The 20,771-nt window shown below is 42.0% G+C and overlaps 1 protein-coding gene across 7 annotated transcripts in view; it reads right to left on the minus strand.

Annotated features, from left to right (window-relative positions):
- Positions 1-20,771, minus strand: part of WDSUB1 (WD repeat, sterile alpha motif and U-box domain containing 1) — a 68,005-nt gene that overhangs the window by 11,667 nt on the left and 35,567 nt on the right. For all 7 annotated transcript variants that reach the window (XM_044978325.1, XM_044978323.1, XM_044978327.1 and 4 more), the window contains one exon: positions 1,822-1,962. In XM_044978325.1, coding sequence (XP_044834260.1) covers positions 1,822-1,962 — 141 coding nt within the window. The remainder of the gene's footprint in view (positions 1-1,821; positions 1,963-20,771) is intronic.

Here is a 20,771-nt window from a genome sequence, read left to right on the forward strand (position 1 = left end):
ATGGAGAATCCACCATGAGCCTTGGTAAACTGTTCCAATGTCTAGTTAGCCTAATTGTTAAAAAAAAAAAGTCTTATTTACAGTCTCATGTTGTCTAGCCTATACTTCCAGCCACGGGGTTGTATTATACCTTTGTCGGCTATACTAAAGAGCTCATTTTCAAATATTTTTCCCCATGTAGGTACTTAGACACAGTGATCGAGCCCTCCCTTTAAAGTTACCTGCATAACCATCAGTCTTGTGATGCATGAGAAGCACAAAAGTTGGATTGAGCTTTATATATAAAATTTACACATAAAAACTAAGATTGCAGAACCAAGCACTCAAACGTTAGGAAATGCCAGAATTGAGATTGCTCCTGTAACCTTAACTTGGCCCCCTTGTGCATATGCATTATGATACAGCCTTTAATTCCATGATCACATATTATTTTTCCACAGGACCCCTGCTTCATTTAGTGCATAGGATGGAGAGTGCTCACTTAATGAGCAGCTAACTATTTATTTTTATCTTCATTGTTCCATGTGTAACCCTAGGTCTTATTTACTGACCATTAATCAAGTCCAGTTGTGGAGACAAAATTAATTTCCTCATGGACTTTTTTCTGGCACTCATCATTGCAATATCTGAGTGCCTCACAAATAATAAATTAATTTATTTTCACAACACCCTCTAAGATGAGGGGGGGGTTATCCATTTTATATGTGAGGATTGAGGCAGAGAGAGATTAAGGTCAAAAGAATCCACTAATTTTGGGTCCCTAATTTGAGACGCCTAGGATCTAATTTTTCAGAATGCTTAGCATTATACAGCACTTTATACAGTCAAAGCACAGTTTCCGTTGACTTCAGTTGCAGCTATAAATGCTCAATGCTTCTGCAATTCAGAACCAGGGTCTCAAGTCAGGCACACAGGAAATGAGGAGCACACAAATCAGTGAAAAGTTTGGTTTAAGTGATTTGCCTAGCATCACACAGGAACTCTGTGTCAAAGATAGGGACAGAACCAATTCCCCAGGGCAGGATTCAACTGTTTTAACCATACTATCCTTCTCTTTCTGTAGTCTCCTGTCTTATTCACTACACACCTTCCAACTTCTGCAACAAATGAAGAAGTGGTGCTACAGATAAGACTTATCTTCAGCACACAATCCTGACTCATCCCCACAGCAGGTCTATCCTGTGCACTGTATGAGACAGGAGTCCTATGGAAAAAACAGCATGTGATCTTGGAAATAAAAGACTATCATTATGGCTTAGTTACAGTTGCAAAGGCAACAGATGTATGAGTTCTTCCCCATCTGGGTACTTAGAGCCTAATCCCATAAACGTTTATTAACAGATGCAGCACATCTGATATCCAGGATCTCCTTGAATTGCGGTGAGATTTGGGGTTCTAGTTCCATCCAAGCTTTTTAGGTGACATAATATATTTCATATATCATCTCTATTTTTACTGATAGACATACAGTGCCAGGTTTTTAAAGGGGTTTGCTCTTGTATGTGCACACTTCCTGCATTTGTGCAAAACAACTGTGTAATTAGTCTTGTAATTACACAGTTTGCATAGGCACAAAATAGATGCCATTTACAAAATTGTATGTATCTCAATATCAGAAGCATGATTTCACAAGCCAAATATTCAAAAGAGCAGAAACAAATTTAATTTTTACCTTGATGGAATTTGAATACACTTAAGGATACAGGAATTCAGAATGCACGTACTTAGCATTCTTTAAGATATATATTAATAGTTCCCCAGTATTCATCTTTACACCTGAACAATTTGTTTTAATAAACTTGAAGTAGCTCATAGACATACCTGCTGCAATGACAGGCTCCTTCATAAGCTCCCTAGTTATAGGACATAAGAATTCATCAGGAATACCAAGAGAAACAGAATCCACGTTGCTCCTCAGCTCCTCAATCTTCCGGAAAACTTTACTGCGTAAACCTAGAGATTCTGAAAAGGGATGGTAGATTACAATCCTTGGAACATATTTCAAGAGCATTAACCTCTGAAACACAAACACATTATCAGGCAGAGAGATTGCTTCTGGAGCAATCTGGAAGACATTTCAGGAGCTTTGTAAATACATTGTTTCTAACTTTTTCCTCATGGTTGACAGAGACCAATTAACATGTTTTTTAAGGCATAAAAGGCTATCTATCTACACTATATACTAAGCAGTGTTCAAAAATACATTGAACAAAACTTGTCTCCCAGAGTATTTTAAAACGTCATCTATTTTCCTAATCTAGACAGAGTATTCGATTGACCTTGACCAGAGTGATACGTCATGTTTAACATGATTCTAGTGTAGACAAGCCCAGGGCTGAAGTCATGCACTGGACTGCATTACGGCTATGTCTACACTGCAGCTGGGAGCAAGCCTCCCTGCGAGGGTAGACAGACTTGCACTAGTGCACTAAAAACAGCAGTGTAGACATTGTGGCTCAGAAAGCAACTCAGGTTCTCAAACCCAGCTAACCCTCTGGATCTGAGCTATCCTGTATATTCACTGGAGCTGCAAGATCCACAGTGCTATTTTTAGTGAACTAGCTTCAGCTGAGGCTAGTGCAAGTCTGCCTACTTGGAAGGAACCTCTGACAGTTTGACAGGAGCTGGCTCTTTGCTAGTCCCTGTCAGGATAAAGGAGTGCTTATCTCCTATGATTCCCATAATGACCATCTGTATGATTATTGTAGGAGGAATCCTTTGAACTAGACCCTCAACTGTTTTCTATGGAGTTTAACACATACATATCATTAACAGATTTGCCATAATAGCCTCATTTTCAGGTTGTTTCATCTTTTCTGACAGAAGGCAAATTCACAGACATCTGCAACGGCACCAAAACGGGATATCCCCCAAATCAGAACAAGACAAATTAATTAAATACTCTAGGTTTAAGTATTGTTGCATAAATATAGCATTTTCTTCTCAGGATTTCACATACTGTCATTTCCAAAATCCACTTTATCCCCATTCAGGCCTTTATAAAGCCTTTTTCTCCTTTAATCATTTCCTCTCAGGAAACAGAGAGTGGCCACTTTGACTCCTGCCATGTGTGATTTACCGCTGTGGAGTCTGCTAGGTGAAGCAGTATGACCAACCTTGCTCCTCCTGGTCTAAGATGATATCTGTTACTGTCAAAACTAGGGCCTTCAATTAATCGCAGTTAACTCATGCAATTAACTTAAAAAATTAATCGTGATTAAAAAAAATTAATACCAATTAAAATTTGTTATAAAATTTTGGATGTTTTTCAAATATATTGATTTCAATTACAACACCAAATACAAAGTGTACATTGCTCACTTTATATTATTTTTTATTACAAATATTTGCATTGTAAACATGATAAACAAAAGAAATAGTATTTTTCAATTCACCTCATACAGGTTGTAGTGCAATCTCTTTATCATGAAAGTACAACTTACAAATGTAGATTTTGTTTTTTACACATAACTGCATTCAAAAATAAAACAAGGCAAAACTTTAGAGCCTACAAGTCCACTCAGTCCTACTTCTCATTCAGCCAATCGCTAAGGCAAACAAGTTTGTTTATCTTTACAGGAGATAGTGCTGCCCACTTCTTATTTAAAATGTCACCAGAAAGTGAGAACAGGAGTTTGCATGGGACTTCTGTAGCCAGCATTGCAAAGTATTTACGTGCCAGATATACTAAATATTCGTATGCCTCGTCATGCTTTGGCCACCATTCCAGAGGACAAGCTTCTATGCCGATGACGCTTGTTAAAAAAAAGATGTTTTAACTAAATTTGTGACTGAACTCCTTGGGGGAGAATTTTATGTCTCTGGTTCTATTTTACCCGCATTTTGCCATATATTTCATGTTATGGTAATCTCGGATGATGACTCAGCACATGTTCATTTTAAGAACACTTTCACAGCAGATCTGACAAAACGCAAGGAAGGTACCGATATGAGATTTCTAAAGATAGCTACAGCACTCGACCCAAGATTTAAGAATCTGAAGTGCCTTCCAAAATCTGAGAGAGATGAGGTGTGGAGCATGCTTTCAGAAGTCTTAAAAGAGCAACATTCAGATGCGGAAACTATAGAACTCAAACTAAGAAAAAAGAAAATCAACCTTCTGCTGGTGGCATCTGACTCAGGTAATGAAAACTGACATGCGTTGGTCCGCACTGCTTTGGATGGTTATTGAGCAGAACCCATCATCAGCATGGACGCATGTCCTCTGGAATAGTGGCTGAAACATGAAGGGACATATGAATCTTTAGCGCATTTGGCATGTAAATATCTTGCGACACTGGCTACAACAGTGCCATACGAACACCTGTTCTCACTTTCAGGTGACACTGTGAACAAGAAGTTGGCAGCATTATCTCCTGCAAATGTAAACAAATGTGTTTGTCTGACCAATTGGCTGAACAAGAAATAGAACTGAGTGGACTTGTAGGCTGTAAAGTTTTACATTGTTCTATTTTTGAATGCAGTTTTTTTTACATAATTTTACATTTGTAAGTTCAATTTTCATGATAAAGAGATTGCACTACAGTATTTGTATTAGGTGAATTGAAAAATGCTACTTCTTTATGCTACTTTTATTTTTTACAGTGCAAGTATTTGTAATAAAAATAAATATAAATATAAATGTGTTGTAATTGAAATCAATATATTTGAAAATGTAGAAAACATCCAAAAATATTTAAATAAATGGTATTCTATTATTGTTTAACAGTGTGATTAATCGCACGATTAATTTTTTTAAATTACTTGACAGCATTAGTCACAACTTTTTCAGACTCAGTTTCCACAGCTGTGCTCTCAGTTTCTGGGGTTGGCCATGATGATATTCTGTCTCCCTTAGATGATCTCTATGGATAACTTTGGTCTTTGTCCTGGGATACAACTAAATTCTATAATCCACATCATTTATTTGTGTAAGAATTGTATGGGACTCATCCCAAGGTTTATCCAGCTTAGGACAAGAGAAGTTAGGCACTTTAGAAAATCTTACTAGGCACCTATATACCTGGGAAACCCTTAGCTGAAGTCATCTGCCCTGGAGCGCATGTGATAAGTTAGGTGGACTTAGTCATTAGCTTTTCTTTTGTCCAGCAGCTCTTCAACACAAAGTTCAATATCTTCATCAACGACTTAGATGTTGGCATAGAAAGTACGCTTATTAAGTTTGCAGATGATACCAAACTGGGAGGGACTGCAACTGCTTTGGAGGACAGGGTCATAATTCAAAATGATCTGGACAAATTGGAGAAATGGTCTGAGGTAAACCGGATGAAGTTTAATAAAGACAAATGCAAAGTGCTCCACTTAGGAAGGAACAGTCAGTTTCACACATACAGAATGAGAAAAGACTGTCTAGGAAGGAGTACGGCAGAAAGGGATCTAGGGGTTATAGTGGATCACAATCTAAATATGAGTCAACAGTGTGATGCTGTTGCAAAAAAAGCAAACGTGATTCTGGGATGCATTAACAGGTGTGTTGTGAGCAAGATACGAGAAGTCTTTCTTCCGCTCTACTCTGTGCTGGTTAGGCCTCAACTGGAGTATTGTGTCCAGTTCTGGGCACCGCATTTCAAGAAAGATGTGGAGAAATTGGAGAGGGTCCAGAGAAGAGCAACAAGAATGATTAAAGGTCTTGAGAACATAACCTACGAAGGAAGGCTGAAAGAATTGGGTTTGTTTAGTTTGGAAAAGAGAAGACTGAGAGGGGACATGATAGCAGTTTTCAGGTATCTAAAAGGGTGTCATCAGGAGGAGGGAGAAAACTTGTTCACCTTAGCCTCTAATGATAGAACAAGAAGCAATGGGCTTAAACTGCAGCAAGGGAAATTTAGGTTGGACATTAGGAAAAAGTTCCTAACTGTCAGGGTGGTTAAACACTGGAATAAATTGCCTAGAGAGGTTGTGGAATCTCCATCTCTGGAGATATTTAAGAGTAGGTTAGATAAATGTCTATCAGGGATGGTCTAGACAGTATTTGGTCCTGCCATGAGGGCAGGGGACTGGACTCGATGACCTCTCGAGGTCCCTTCCAGTCCTAGAGTCTATGAATCTATGAACCACAGACAGTGCCACCTCTTCTGCTGGCCTCTCCTTGGACAAAGAAGAGAGCTTAATCCCGTTAATAACCATGCAGGTAGAATCACTGTATGAGGTTCTTAAAACTAGCCCCCTTCCCCCGGCCATGGTTAACTCTTTTTATAGAGATTCATATTGAGTGTGCATACAGCAATTCATGTGATGTATTTCATTAACACTTAAGATTTTCTATTAGTAGTAGTAGTACTATTGTAAAGTCTAGGAGCCCCAGTCATGAACAAGGACCCATTGTGCTAGGTACTGTACAAACAGAACAAAAAGACAGTCCCTACTCTGAGGAGATTACAATCTAAATATAAGACAAGAGACAACAGATGGATACAGTCTGTCAGGGAAGTACAAGGAAACAATGAGAATACTGGCCAGCATGATAGGCAATGGTTTCAGCACACCAGCGGCCTAAGCATTGTCAAAAAAAATTTGTAGACCTCACAAAAAAGTTTTAAAGAGGGTTTTGACTGAGGATATTGAGTACGTTTTGCTGATATTTATGGAGAGCTTCTCCCAAGCGTGAGGGGCAGCATGGAAGAAAGCACAAAGGAACCTATTTGAACATTTTACAAATGGGCGATGGCATCCTGGGCCAGCTTGTGGTGGGAGTCACCCCGTACTACAGATGCTAAACAACAAGAACCAAGCATTAAATATAAAAAAGAGATAATACAGGAAAGTAGAAACAATTGTATTAATTTTCATGTTTGGCTGAGAGTCAGTTTATTCTCCTTCTGATTTACAAGGAAAGAAAACTAATATAGTGATCTGGGTATTTGCAAACTAGCACAGAACTGCAGTATTGTTATTATACTATATAAAGTACTACATTAAAATTGCATACACTTAGTCCCACTACCAGAACAAAACAGGCTTCATGTAGAAACCTTAGTGAATGAACCAAGAGTATCAAATATATGTTTGATTTAAACCAAAGAAAAGTAGTACCCACAAGGAAAATAATTCTGACAGTATACATGCAGCCTCCTTCCACAGACCTAACACCATTTTATATGAAAAAATAAAGCACAATTCAGACAATTAACTCTTTTTTCATAAATGTATGATCAAAATGTATACTCGTTTAGTCATAGTTGTCCTTTTCTAGTCAAGCACAGTTACAAACTTTGACAGATAATTAGTGCCTGCAATTGGGATTTCTAAGTTACATGAATACATTACTGCAAATTCTCTGCCTGGTTCATATACTGCTTGCTCTACTAAGACTGAAGGTAGATCAGCTCACCGGAGGCAACTGCAAAATCTAACGCTCCCCACAAAAAATCCCTCCCTCCCCATAAATAACTGCTATCCACCACTATGGGAGAGTACTGCATATAGCAAATGATAGTTCTTAGCCTGATATAATTTTCAATCTTTGTTACTGGAGTAAAGGTTTGCTATGCAAACTGTTCAGTCTAACTACTGTACTTTATCTGTAGACTGTCATGCAAAACTATCATGATCTGCCAACATGCTTTTAACATACCAGTGCTTCCTGCTTTACTGTACAATTAATCAACTGTCTCAGACAATGTATGCTAGAGGCTTCAAACTCAGTCACACTGTTGTGGGAGTCATTTTAATCAGAAATGACAGCAGATACCAGAGAGTAAGAAAAATTAGAAGCAAAATTGCCCCACATTTCTTTAATAAGGTTTATATGACATGTAACACAAGGATGGAAATATGATAATAAACTCCTGTTTATTCTTAGAGAGTCTTTTGCATGTTAATATTGCAATAAGCCTGAAGGTGAATTGGGAATTGACTGAGGAAAAACAACAACAAAGCAAAGCAAAACAGTGTTTGTTTTTTTTACTTCCATACCTGTAAATCAGATTTTTTATAACCATTTTTGCCCAATCTAGAACACACAGACAGGTTTTCCTAAATTCCTGTCAAGCAGGATTATGTCATCCCAGTTGCCTCCTCAAAAGCCTTCTCCTAGTTAAGCTCCAATCAAAAAACTTATTGAGCTACCCAAAACATTATTTCTGAAAAACTAGGTTCATAAAAGCCACATTTTCAAGCAGGTATTTGGGATAGATTTCTGTTGAGCTATTCCCAGCCCAGAACCACAGCATTACCATTTGGAATAAATGGTGTATGCGCAACAATTCCCCAAATTTTCAACAGGGGGGGCAAGCTGGAGAAGGACTCAGCCATCCTGGATCCCAAGCACTCAGGATTCATCTTTGGAAAGTCACATTCAAGGAGGCACTAAAATCTACTCTACAGAGCCTGATAAACATATGATGGAGACAGAAGGATGATATTATGGAGACGATTTTGCCACAGTAAAATTAAGCAAAATTCACAGAACAGTCAGGAAAATGTACAAAATGAGGGTATGGTCATGGCGGGGCTGATACCGAAGCCTGAGTCCCGCCCATCCCGGGGCTCAAGCTGAAGAAGTCATGGAGATCTGTTAAAGTCTCTGTAGCCAAATCATGTCCTTAATTATCCTTAGGTCATTAAATCACTATGCCTCCAACTGAATGAGTTCCAAAAGACTTAGTTGCTATGGACACTTCGTTTACAATGTAAACTTCCTTCATTTTATTTATGAATCAAAAACTACATTAGAAGAACATTAAGGTTGCAAAGTCGAGCACTTAAAAATTAGAAAATGCCAGAATTAAGTTTGTCTGTGCAACCTTCATTTGGTCTCCTTATGTATTTGCATTATATTAGTCTATGATTATATTGTCACAAACTGTTTCTTTCCATAGGATGTAAGTTTTTTGATGCAATTTTCCTAGTTTTTTAAAAAAAAGGAAACTGAAAAAACAAATTTAATCATGTGATGACATACTCCCATGAATCATAGTGGAATAACTGATAGCAGTAGTAGGCTGTCTTTGTCTACATGGACCAGCAGTAGAGAGAAATGAGATACATACTTTGCAGTGGGTTTCACAGATACTTGATAACAGCAGATGAATGTTGAGACTGAGGAATCGTGCTTTCCATTCCAGGCTCTGAAAGGCATGTGCTCTAGAGGCTACAGACCTTTCGGCCCCCCTTCACCTCAAACCTGACCCCCTTCTGCCCCATCCCCTCCCACTTACCCTGTGTGCCAGCCTGTCTCCTCCCCACTCCTGCCCCACAGCTCTTTGGTCTAGTCCCTGTCTCATTGCTTAACTAATCCCAGTCTACCAACCTAACTACCCACCCACCCACACTCGCCCCAGCTCCTCATACCATTCTTCCTTTATGGGCTCCCTGACTTCACTTTCCCTCCACCCCAGTTTCTCATTCTAATCTCTCCCCCCAGCTCCTCATCTCAATTCTCCACTCTGGCTCCATGTCACAGTCTCCTTGCCTAGAGAGTTACAGTCTCCCTCTCATCCTGTCTCCCAATGCCCCCCAAAACTCCTTGCCTAGCCAGTCTAAGTTTCATTGCTGGGTTCCTTATCTCAATATACTCTCTCCATCCCCATCCCTTCCGGGGTCAGCTCTTACCTACCCCAAATGCAGAGGGGAGAGATAGCTCAGGGGCTTGAGCATTGGCCTGCTAAACCCAGGGTTGTGAGTTCAATCCTTGAGGGGGCCACCTAGGGATCTGGGGCAAAATCAGTACTTGGTCCTGCTAGTGAAGGCAGCGGGCTGTACTTGATGACCTTTCAGGGTCCCTTCCAGCTCTATGAGATAGGGATAGTCCTCCTCCACACTGTCTAGGAACCAGCAATGGAACACTGAGAGCTCAGGAGAGACGACTGAGATCCACAGTGCCATAGCAGCCCACCGTAATTGGAAGCAGCAACTGCAACAAAAGTCCAGCTCAGACCCCTGAAATCCTGGGCTGCAGCATGCTCACTGAGGATGAAATTTTTATAGAATTTACCTGCCATGCACTAACAAGTCTCTGCTGAGCATATGCAAATTTATTTTTTTGAGATAACTTGGCCAAATTTGGGCAATTTTTCATGGGATCACCCATAGGCATATTCCTGAAACTGAATCAACCCTCCTGCCCAATTTCAAGTCATTGCTTCAAAGCATGGAGGTGCTAGAACAGTGGTTCTCAAACTTTTGTACTGGTGACCCCTTTCACACAGCAAGTCTTGGAGTGCGACTCCCCTTATAAATTAAAAACACTTTTAAAATCTATTTAACACCATTATAAATGCTGGAGGCAAAGCACGGCTTGGGGTGGAGGCTGTAATAACCTCGCGACTCCCTGAGGGGTTCCGACCCCCAGGTTGAGAATCCCCGTGCTAGAGTTTCTAAATGGAATGGTTATGAGAAATATTTAAACATGGGCAAAGTATTTTTCCTTAATTGCATTTTTTGGAAATGGCTGAACCATTTTTGCTGAAACTTGGCATGGAAAATTTCAGCCTGAATGATTAAAGTTTGGCAGAGTAATATAAAACTGAAAACAGGTTCTTATGACTGGAAGTGTCAGACAACTTTAAATATATGGTGGCACTATCAGCTCTGTCCTATTGACTGTCCTAAATTCCTGGGTGCCAGTAATATAAAATGCTGACCAAGTCTGGCATGTGCCAAAGATTAACTGTGCCCAAGGATGGATTCTGGTAAAAGGAGAAAAGGTAAATGTTCTGGTCCTCATGGAACATGGAAAGAATCACTCATCACATCCATTATCACTTTTCCTGGCACCTCAGTGATGAAGGATCGAGTAAGACAGGTATACTCCAAGTGTTCTATCCACAGAATGGAAAAATCCCTGTTTTCCAGGCCCTTACTTCCTTTAACTGATTGCAACATTTCTTGAGCTTGCTTCCCCATTGCAAATAGATCCATACTGAAAGAACTCCAAGTCTTGAAAACACAATGAAGAATCCTGGGGTTCAACAATCACTATTGTAGGAGAAAATTCTGGTGACTGGGCCAGTCCACTTTGCTGCTGTTCTCCTGCTAGATGGGTAACACTGGTGGATGAAAAGTCCTTTTTTTTTTTTTTTTTTTAAACCCAGTAAGTAATTTTCATGCCACAGATGCACTTTTGATGCTCCTTATTTTTCCTGCTCAAGATACAAAAACTCCTTTACTGGTTGATATAATGTACCATTCAGGCATAGAAGACATCATCAAGGATTCTTGATCTCAACTGGATGCAAAACCTGTTACCTCAAAACAATCCACAAATTGTACCAACTGGCCAAGGAATGCTACAGTCTAGGAGGCTGAACCCTCAGAGATTTCCTCTGTTTTGAGTTCCAATACCTATAACACCTCTCTGAAGAGGTATTCCAAGTCCTATGAAGGGAAAAGTCTTGGCTGTGCTGGGGGGGGAGGTGTCATCTGAAGCCCTTTTATACTACTTTTCATCAAGATTCACCAGGTTGCTTTTTTCAGCAAAGCAGAACTTGTCTAAACTCTTGGAAAACTGGAGAGAGATAAGGGACTCTGAGGGAAACCATGGCACCAGCACACTTGATTGACCTGTCTACTGGGTGAAACAGCTCTTCTATTCTGGGCTGGTGATGTGAGAAGAATATACTCTTATTCCTGCTATCTTTTTTCTAAGCTTGTCATCATATAGCTGCAATGAACAGGCAACTATGTTTGCAAAAAATTCAATTTTTCTGCACCTTGTTTGAGTATGAGACTATATTTTACTAGAAAACATGTCTGTGATGGTCAGTATCTTGCTGTCCAAAAACTTGTGAAATCTATCACTGTGTTCTTTATATTAGGTTAGATGACAATTAGTCTGGGAACAGAGGCTAGTTCTATTTGCATGGTAATGAAGCACTCTTTCAAAGAGGTGTCAGAAACAATCAGAGGGGCTAATGAAATGTTATGTGAACCTCTGCTGGTTGCCTTCTCTTCGATTAAACGCCTTTGCAGGGAAGCGAAGAAACCCTTTTTATTAAATGCAAATCAGTACTCAAGTAAAGACTAAAGATGTAATAAAGTAACAGAAAACAATATAAGGAAAAATAGCTATATTATATATAGGTTATCCGAATCTGGTAAATGCTGCATTTACAGATCAAAGGGAAGTGGATACCAAGGAGTGGAAAAGGAGACACCCAGCCAACTTGAGATAGGATACACACAGATTTCTAGAGACATGCTTAAACTGTAAATCGGACAGGCTAGGAGAAGTCCTAAAAGCTTTTAGGCTGAGAGAAACTTTCTTTATTTACAATCTATGCAACACTTTTATACTTTGCAATCCAAGTTGTGAGCCTATCGCAGATAAGAAAGAAGAGGTACTTTTATTGTAATTCTGGTTAGATAAAATAAAAAAGTAATTATGAATAAATTTTATTTTCTATCCTATGCTAAGTAAATGTGTGACCTAATGTTCAGAAGTGATGTCAACAGGACTTGTGAGCATATAGCATTTTGGAACATCGAGCCACTGACTCTTATTTAAAGGGATACTATCAACTTGAATTATTTTAAAACTGGCTCATTTTGGAATCATTGGAATTCAAGGACATTGACATGAAGGATCACTTTGTGTTCCAGCCATAATGCTTGGGTTCACAAACCCTCCCGGGACACATTGGTAAAAATCTGGCCCTTTGTGTTCAGAGTTTAATAAAAAAAAGCATTAAAGTACTCACTGGAATAAAAAATGAGGCATACAGGTGCAAGCCCAGGGAAACACAGGCTAGTGGTTTGAACACTGAATATCTCCTTGGAATGGCAGTGGAATTGAATCTACTGCATAGAGGCTAATGCAGCCCAAAGACACAATCCTAATGCATCCTGCTGTAAGGAGAAGACAGAAAGATCCATGAACCAGCAGATCTTCTGGCCGTGTCTTCCATGCACTGTCACATACAGAGCTGCTCATAGAGCTCGGCTCCATGCCCACTATCCAGATGTCTCTTTGTATCACTGGTTCTGCTGTTAAGGGGACCTCCACTATTGCAGAGATTGGGGTTGTATTTGCTCCATAAAGTATCACAGACATTTGCAAACAAATAAGAAAATCACCGCGTTTGTCAAAATTTGGGTTTACCAACCTTGAAAGTGTGGCTCAGATATGTGCCTGCATGTTTTAACAGCTCTCTTTGGGGTGCAGTGCTTGTAATATTAAAAAATGACTTTTTTTTTTAGGGTCAATTCCTGATTATTCTAACTCAGATATTTAGAATCAATACATTGTTTTTTCTCTGCATCCTATAACCAATCCTTATCACAGGTTCTGCCAAATCAGATTTCATTTTGTTATTTGTAGTTTGTAATAGTTCTCAATGGTGTCATTATAAATCTTAATACTTTCCACAGAGTGTGATGTGTACAGTGGGTCAGTCCTCCTGGAGACTATCATCAATCCCACAGGTTTCAAAATTCACATAACCCTATAGTCAGCATTATCTGATTAGTCTCAGCTGATGAGCACCACAGGACAGTTTTAGGCCATCTCCAACATTTAATAAAATTTATACAGAAATTGATCTTATCTTTTGTTTTTCAGAAACGGTCTTCCATGGGAGAACGGTCTTTTATGGATACCTACTCTCAGAACTTCAAGAGCTAACTGATGACTTCTAGAACCCAATGAGGCAGTTCATGCAATAATGCCTCCTGTGATCTGACATATACTAGTACCTCATTGTAAAATATTTGTTGTGACCTTGTCTATTAGTGTGACACAGTGTACCTCAAAATAATACCCTGTATCTCCGTCTTCACCACTTGTATATGGTTATGATCTATTTGTACAAAGCATGTCTTGTGTGGTATCATTGGAAAAGTTATGGTCTTTTGAACATCACTGTCCTGTTAAAATGTGTGTATCATCACTGTATATGAAGTCCTGAAATGTTGTTGTATGTTTGCTACTGAAACGTGAGTCTGGGCAATGTCCACAGACTGGCTCTTCAGTGGCAACAAAGGGATGACCAACACTCAGCCAGGTGTAAAGCAACCATCACTGACCATTCACTAGCAGGGGAGTTGTTAACAAGAGATTTACAATTCACATGAAAGACAGTTGCTTGAGTACATAAACCATGGAACTGCCTGACCCCATGATGCAGAAAGGACTTTTCCAGTAAAAAGTGTCAAGATATTAAAAGGGGGAACATAGGTCCCTGACCACCTCTCCTTCCCCACCTATTCTGAAGGCAGCAAGATTATCAGGAATAAAAAAAAAAATTTGGACTGGGGTGAGTGGTCCTAACTGGAAAAGCTTTCCAGTTAGCATAGACTGCTGTAGGCAATTGGGTAAGAGAAACCTTGTTACTTCACACTTGACTTAGCTTGATAAAGTTGAGGAATTAGATTGCATTTTTACCTTTTATTTCCTTTTGTAACCAATTCTATACCACTTATCACTTAAAATATATTTTTTCTGTGTTAATATACTTATTTTAATGTTTTCTCTAAGCCAGTGTGTTTTTGACTTAAGTTTGGGGAATCTATTCCAGTTACAAAGGCTGGTGCATATTCATACCCTTTGATGGAATGACAAATTAATGAGCTTACTCTGATCAATGAGGTCTTGAGCAGTGTAAGATGCACATTTCTGGGGTGCCGTGCAAGGCTGGGGCTGAGGGATGGAGGTATGTACATATAGCGCCTTATATGTAATTCAAGAGTGGCCATAGTGCTCTGTTAGTTGTCTGGGTGTGACCTGCATGTTAGAGGCAGGGGTGAGTGGGCCAGGTGGCAGCTCACACTGCAAAGCGGGGCATAGGACACACCAGACTGGAGAGTTAAGGGGGCACAATGATTCAACAGTCCAAACTGTACCCTGGGGCATCTCACAATCAGTATATGTATGTAAGAACTTGCAGGGCTAGAATTGGAGACCATGGGGGTTCTGGGCTGCTGACGCCTCCGTGTTGCCATTAGAGGTAGGTGTGCATAGGAGTACCCTGCAAAGCAAGGCCACTCCCAGATCACTGACTGGCCAATACCAGTATATAAATTAGGAAGCCATGAGGGGGAGCTGTCTGAGCAACAACAAGGCTGCCTACCTGCTTATTTCTGCGACAGACCCGTTTGCGACAGACCCTAGACTTCAGCCTCTGACCCTGATCTGTCCTTGACTTCGCTATTAGATTGTTGTCTGTAACCTGGCACCCAACCCTGACTTCCTGGTATCCTGACCTGGCTCGACTCTGACCTGCTAGTCCCCAACCCTGACTTCCCAGCTTTCTGACCTTGCTTGCCCTGCTATTGTCCCCAATCACAACTCAGCAGCTGACCGGGCACGCCAGACATCCACAGCCCAGGACTGATAGTATGGTACTTCCTCTGGGCAGACTTCTGCAATATAGTTCCCAACTTTATTGGCATAAATCTGTAGGACTGTATACCATGTGCCCTTCTGATTAATAGTTGTAAAAAGTACTTGTACCAAGCAAGCTTCTTCTAATCCCTACTAACAAACTTTAAAAACTAATTTAACATCTATGGCTAAGGGAAAAAATCTAGCAAAAAGCACATTTTTATTTACATTTCTTTCAATTACAGTATTTTTCACCCAAAAAAATTCACAACTAAATCCAGGGTTGCTGACCTCTACATATTTCAAACACACACAGATTCCCTAGACTGACAGGAAAAAAACAACAAAAATACAGTTCACTGCTTATATTAGCCAGAATCATTGACTACAGTGTGTACATGTCAAGGCCGAATCCCCACTCTGTCTCTGAGTACAAAATCCCAGCAAGGATTTTAAAAATTAATACTGGCCAATCCAGGCTTGTATTAAACTCCCAAGGTTACAGCTTTTCTCTGACCTTCGCTTGGTAAATGCTGCCACCACCCAAATGCAACATAACCCCCTGGACTCAGGAAGGAGCACTTGGGAATTCTTCCCTATGAGGTACCCTCAAGCCCTCTCATCCCCACTCCGGGGAAGAGCTGAAGAAGAAAACAAAGGGTACGTCTACAGTACGAAATTAATTCGAACTTATTCTATTTGAATTTTCAGAAGCGATTTTATACATTCAGTGTTGTGGCCCTCCCACTAAAGCGCGTGAATTCGGTGGAGTGCATCCACAGTACCGAGGCCAGCATCGAATGTCGGAGCAGTGCACTGTGGGAAGCTATCCCACAGTTCCTGCAGTCCCCGCTGCCCATTGGAATAGTGGGTTAAGCTCCCAGTGCATCATGGGGCAAAAACATTCTCGCAGGTGTTTCTGGGTGTGTGCCGTCACTTGCTCCTCCCTCCGTGAAAGCTATGGCAGACACCATACTGCCAGCAGACGGTGCAATACGTTTCCTGGTACGTTTCCTGGTACTATGAATCCACCTCGCATGTCCTCTCGTCTTTCTATCTACTCTTTTATCTAACCATTTCCCGCCTTTTTTCGGCTACTGTGAACCGAGCAGCACAGCTTCCGCCGCAAACTCTGCTCTCCCGCTCTTGCATCGCTAGCTAGTTTTTCCATGTTGTCTGTCCTGGGCTCGCATGCAAGCTACAGAAGGCAACAATTCCCTGCTGTTTTTCAGCCATCGTGACCTCAGCCGCACAGCTTCTGCTGCTTTTTCTATGTTGTCGGTCCTGGGCTCCCATGGAAGCTACAGATGGCAACAATTCCCCGACGTTTTTCGGCCATCGTGACCTGAGCCGCAGAGTTTCCGCCGCAAACTCTGCTCTCCCGCTCTTGCAGCTCTAGCGAGCTTCCTGACTCTGTGAAAGCTACAGAAGACAACTATTTACCGCCTTTTATCAGCCATCTTGAACCGAACAGGCCTCCTACGTTTCACGCCCTTTTTCCAGGATTACTTGTGCAGGTGCCATAGCGCGGCAATCATGAAGCCTGCTCAGATCTCCGCTGCAGTTTTGACCATTGTAAATACCTCACACATTATCCTGCAGTACGTGCAGTACCTACAAAACCGGGCGAGGAAGCGACGACTGCGCGATTACTATACTGATGAGGACATGGACACAGATGTTCCTAGAAGCACGGCATGTGGCGATTGGGAGATCATGGTGGCATTGGACCAGGTTCATGCCGTGGAACGCCGATTCTGGGCCGGGAAACAAGCACAGACTGGTGGGACCGCATAGTGTTGCAGGTCTGGATGATTCCCAGTGGCTGCGAAACTTTTGTATGCACAGGGCCACTTTCATGGAACTTTGTGACTTGCTGTCCCCTGCCCTGACGTGCAAAGACACCAAAATGAGAGCAGCCCTCACAGTTGAGAAGCGAGTGGCCATAGCACTGTGGAAGCTTGCAATGCCCGACAGCTACTGGTCAGTCGGGAATCAGTTTGGAGTAGGCAAATCTACTGTGGGGGCTGCTGTGCTGCAAGTAGCCAATGCAATCATTGACCTATCAAGGATAATGACTTTGGGAAATGTGCAGACCATTGTGGATGGCTTTAATGCGCTGGGGTTCCCTAACTGCGGCAGGGCGACAGACAAAACACACATCCCTATCTTGGCCCCAGCACACCGAGGCGGCTAGTACATACACCACAAGGGGTACTTTTCCATGGTGCTGCAAGCACTGGTGGATCACAAAGGACGTTTCACCAACATCAACGTGAGATGGCGGGGAAAGGTGCATGACGGTCGCATCTTCAGGAACTCTCGTCTGTTTGAACAGCTGCAGGAAGGGACTTACTTCCCAGACTAGAAAATTACTGTTGGGGACTTTGAAATGCCTATAGTTATCCTTGGGGACCCAGCCTACCCCTTAATGCCATGGCTCATGAAGCCATACACAGGCACCCTGGACAGTAGTAAGGAGCAGTTCAACTATAGGCTGAGCAAGAGCAGAATGGTAGTAGAATGTGCTTTTGGACATTTGAAAGCGCGCTGGCGCAGTTTACTGACTCGGTTAGATCTCAGCACAACCAATATTCCAATTGTAATTACTGCTTGTTGTGTGCTCCGCAATATCTGTGAGAGTAAGGGGGAGACATTTATGGTAGGGTGGGAGGTTGAGGCAACTCGCCTGGCAGCCAATTTTGCACAGCCAGACAACAGGGCGATTAGAAGAGCGCAGCAGGGCGTGCTGCACATCAGAGAAGCTTTGAAAGCCAGTTTCATGACTGGTCAGGGTACGGTATGACAGCTGTGTTTGTTTCTCTTGAAGTTACCTGCCCCCTATATATATATATATGAAAGGCAATAAAGTCAAAATTGTTTAAAAACATGTTCTTTATTATTTGTTGCACAAACATTGAGAGAAATCTGAAGGTAGACCGAGGAGAAGGGGTATTGGGTTAGGGAGGTGGAGGAGGAGGGAAGGACAAGTCCAGAAACCAAATCAAAAGTTCGCATATGCCAACTTTTTGCTGCTTGGGCGATCCTCTGGGGTTAAGTGTGTTGGTACCCGTAGCCTCTCCCCTCCTGTTCTTGGGCGTTTGGGTGAGGAGGCTATGGAACTTGGGGAGGAGGGAGGATGGTTATACAGGGGCTGCCGCGGCAGTTTGTGGTCTTGCTGCCTTTCCCGCATTAGATCCACCATACAGCGGAGCATGTCAGTTTGCTCCCCCATGAGCTTGACCATAGAGTCCTGCCTGCTCTCATCACGCGCATTCCTCCTCTCTTCGTGTTCCTGTAATGCTTTACGGGACTCCACAATTGTTTGCCTCCATGAATTCAGCTGGGCCCTATCGGTGCTGGAGGATTGCATGAGCTCAGCGAACATGTCGTCCCGAGTTCGTTTTTTCCACCTTCTAATCTGGACCAGCCTCTGGGACGGAGTAGATAGGGGCCGCGTTGAAACATTTGCACCTGCGGGAGGAGAAAAAGGGAGGATAGTATTTTAAAAGATACATTTCAGAGAACAAAGGGGGAACTTTGGTGTGAGTAAGCCATCACACACGGCCGGGGAATAGAATTCAGCTTGCAGGGAGCCTAGTGACATGTGGGGTTCTGCTTCTTCTACATTAATTTCAATACTTTCAAAGTGCTGGGCCCCCTTTCCCATAGCAAGCAATACCTGGTGGGTTTGCCATATAAAAGGAGGGCCTGCGGACGCTCTCGGATGATCATTTTACACAATACCCACCCCACCCCCCACACCCACTGCGTGGCTCCGATGAGGCTCTGAGCAGGGATGAGCCCTTTAAACTAAACGTGAACAGCCCAGCGCGGCTGGGTTCCCCCACCCCACCCCCACTGCGTGGCTCCGATCAGGCTCTCACTCACCAGAAGTACCTTTTCCAGGGTCATGGTCCAGAAGCCCTCCTTGGGAGTTGAGGGAGGCTATTGGTTCCAGCATTAAGAATAGTTCCTGGCTAGGAGGGAAAACATATTCCCCACTTGCCACCTGTGCACTGTACTCCTCCTCCTCTTCGTTCTCGCTCTGTGCAACTCCCCACTGGCAGGTGTCCACGGACAGTGGTGGGGTAGCGGTGGCGTCACCCCCCATAATTACATGCAGCTCACGGTAGAAGCGGAATGTATGGGGCTGTGACCCAGAGCGCCCATTCGCCTCCCTGGCTTTTTGGTATGCTTGCCTGAGCTCCACGATTTTTGTATGACACTACTCTGTGCCCCTGGAGTAGTCTCTTTCCATCCTTGGCCCTGGAGACTTTAGCGTATGGATTTGCACTCCTTTTTTTGGAATGTAGTTCTGCCATAACAGACTCGTCTCCCCAACATGTGATGAGATCCAGTACCTCCCGTTCGGACCATGCTGGAGCTCGTCTGCGAATCCGGGACTGCGTGATCTCCTGTGATAGTGGACTGTGCTGATGGTCACCTATGCTGATGGTGACCAAACAGGAAATGAAATTCAAAAGTTCCCAGGGCTTTTCCTGCCCACCTGGCTAGTGCATTGGAGTTGAGAGTGTTGTCCAGAGCGGTCACAAGGGAGTATTCTGGGATAGCTCCCAGAGGCCAATAATGTCGAATTGCATCCACAATACCTTTAACCCGGGATTGAGATCTCGATTTAAGCGCTACTCCACTTGCCGAGGTGGAGTACAGAAATCAGATTAAAGAGCCCTTTAAATTGAAAAAAACAGTTTGGTCGCATGGACGGAATAGGTTTTTTTTTGTTTTTTTTTTATTAAGTTGGCTAATTCTGAAATAACAGACTAGTGTAGACCAGGTCAAAGGAAATTAATTGTTGCTACCAGCTAATAAAACAACATGCACAAACCTCTTAGGACACCAAAAATTCAATCCTGTTCTTAAAAAAGGTAAAATTTATTAAAAACAAAAAAAAAATACAAAAATTAAGCATCAAGATATCTCTCTTGAGGTTCAGCTTAAAGGTGACAAGCAAAACAAAAGCATCTGGGGTTAGCCCAGAGGAGATCCACAAGCCAAAATAAAGAAATAAACCTAATCGCGTCTATTTAAACATGCCCTGTTCAATGATTTCTTCTAGGTATGGAAGATTATTTTTTATACCTGGTTCAAGCCTTACACAGCATTCTTGCATATAGCATTGCTGCTCCGTATAACTTAACAGAGTATCAATAGTATTTGGCCATGTACTCTATTTAACAGGGAAAAAAAAAAGAGTGGCAGAATAACTGTAAACTTAAAGGAAAGTGTAGTAAGAGGAGGGCCTGAGATATAAACCTTGGTATCAGAGGCCCAGTATGGGGCCTAAGGCCTAAACTAAAGTAATGGTCAAGACTTTGCTAACATAAAGCAAAGTTGAGCTGTGAGCCAGAGGCAGGCCCTGCTCACAGAAGCTGGCAAGGAAAGGGCTGATGCTGCAAAAAGAGACATACCTCAAAGGTACTGGACACCAGATATCAGAACATTTGCATACTTGTACATTCCACATGGA

This window comes from Mauremys mutica, chromosome 10 (assembly GCF_020497125.1).
Source record: "Mauremys mutica isolate MM-2020 ecotype Southern chromosome 10, ASM2049712v1, whole genome shotgun sequence".
In the NCBI taxonomy this organism is placed as follows: domain Eukaryota; kingdom Metazoa; phylum Chordata; order Testudines; family Geoemydidae; genus Mauremys; species Mauremys mutica.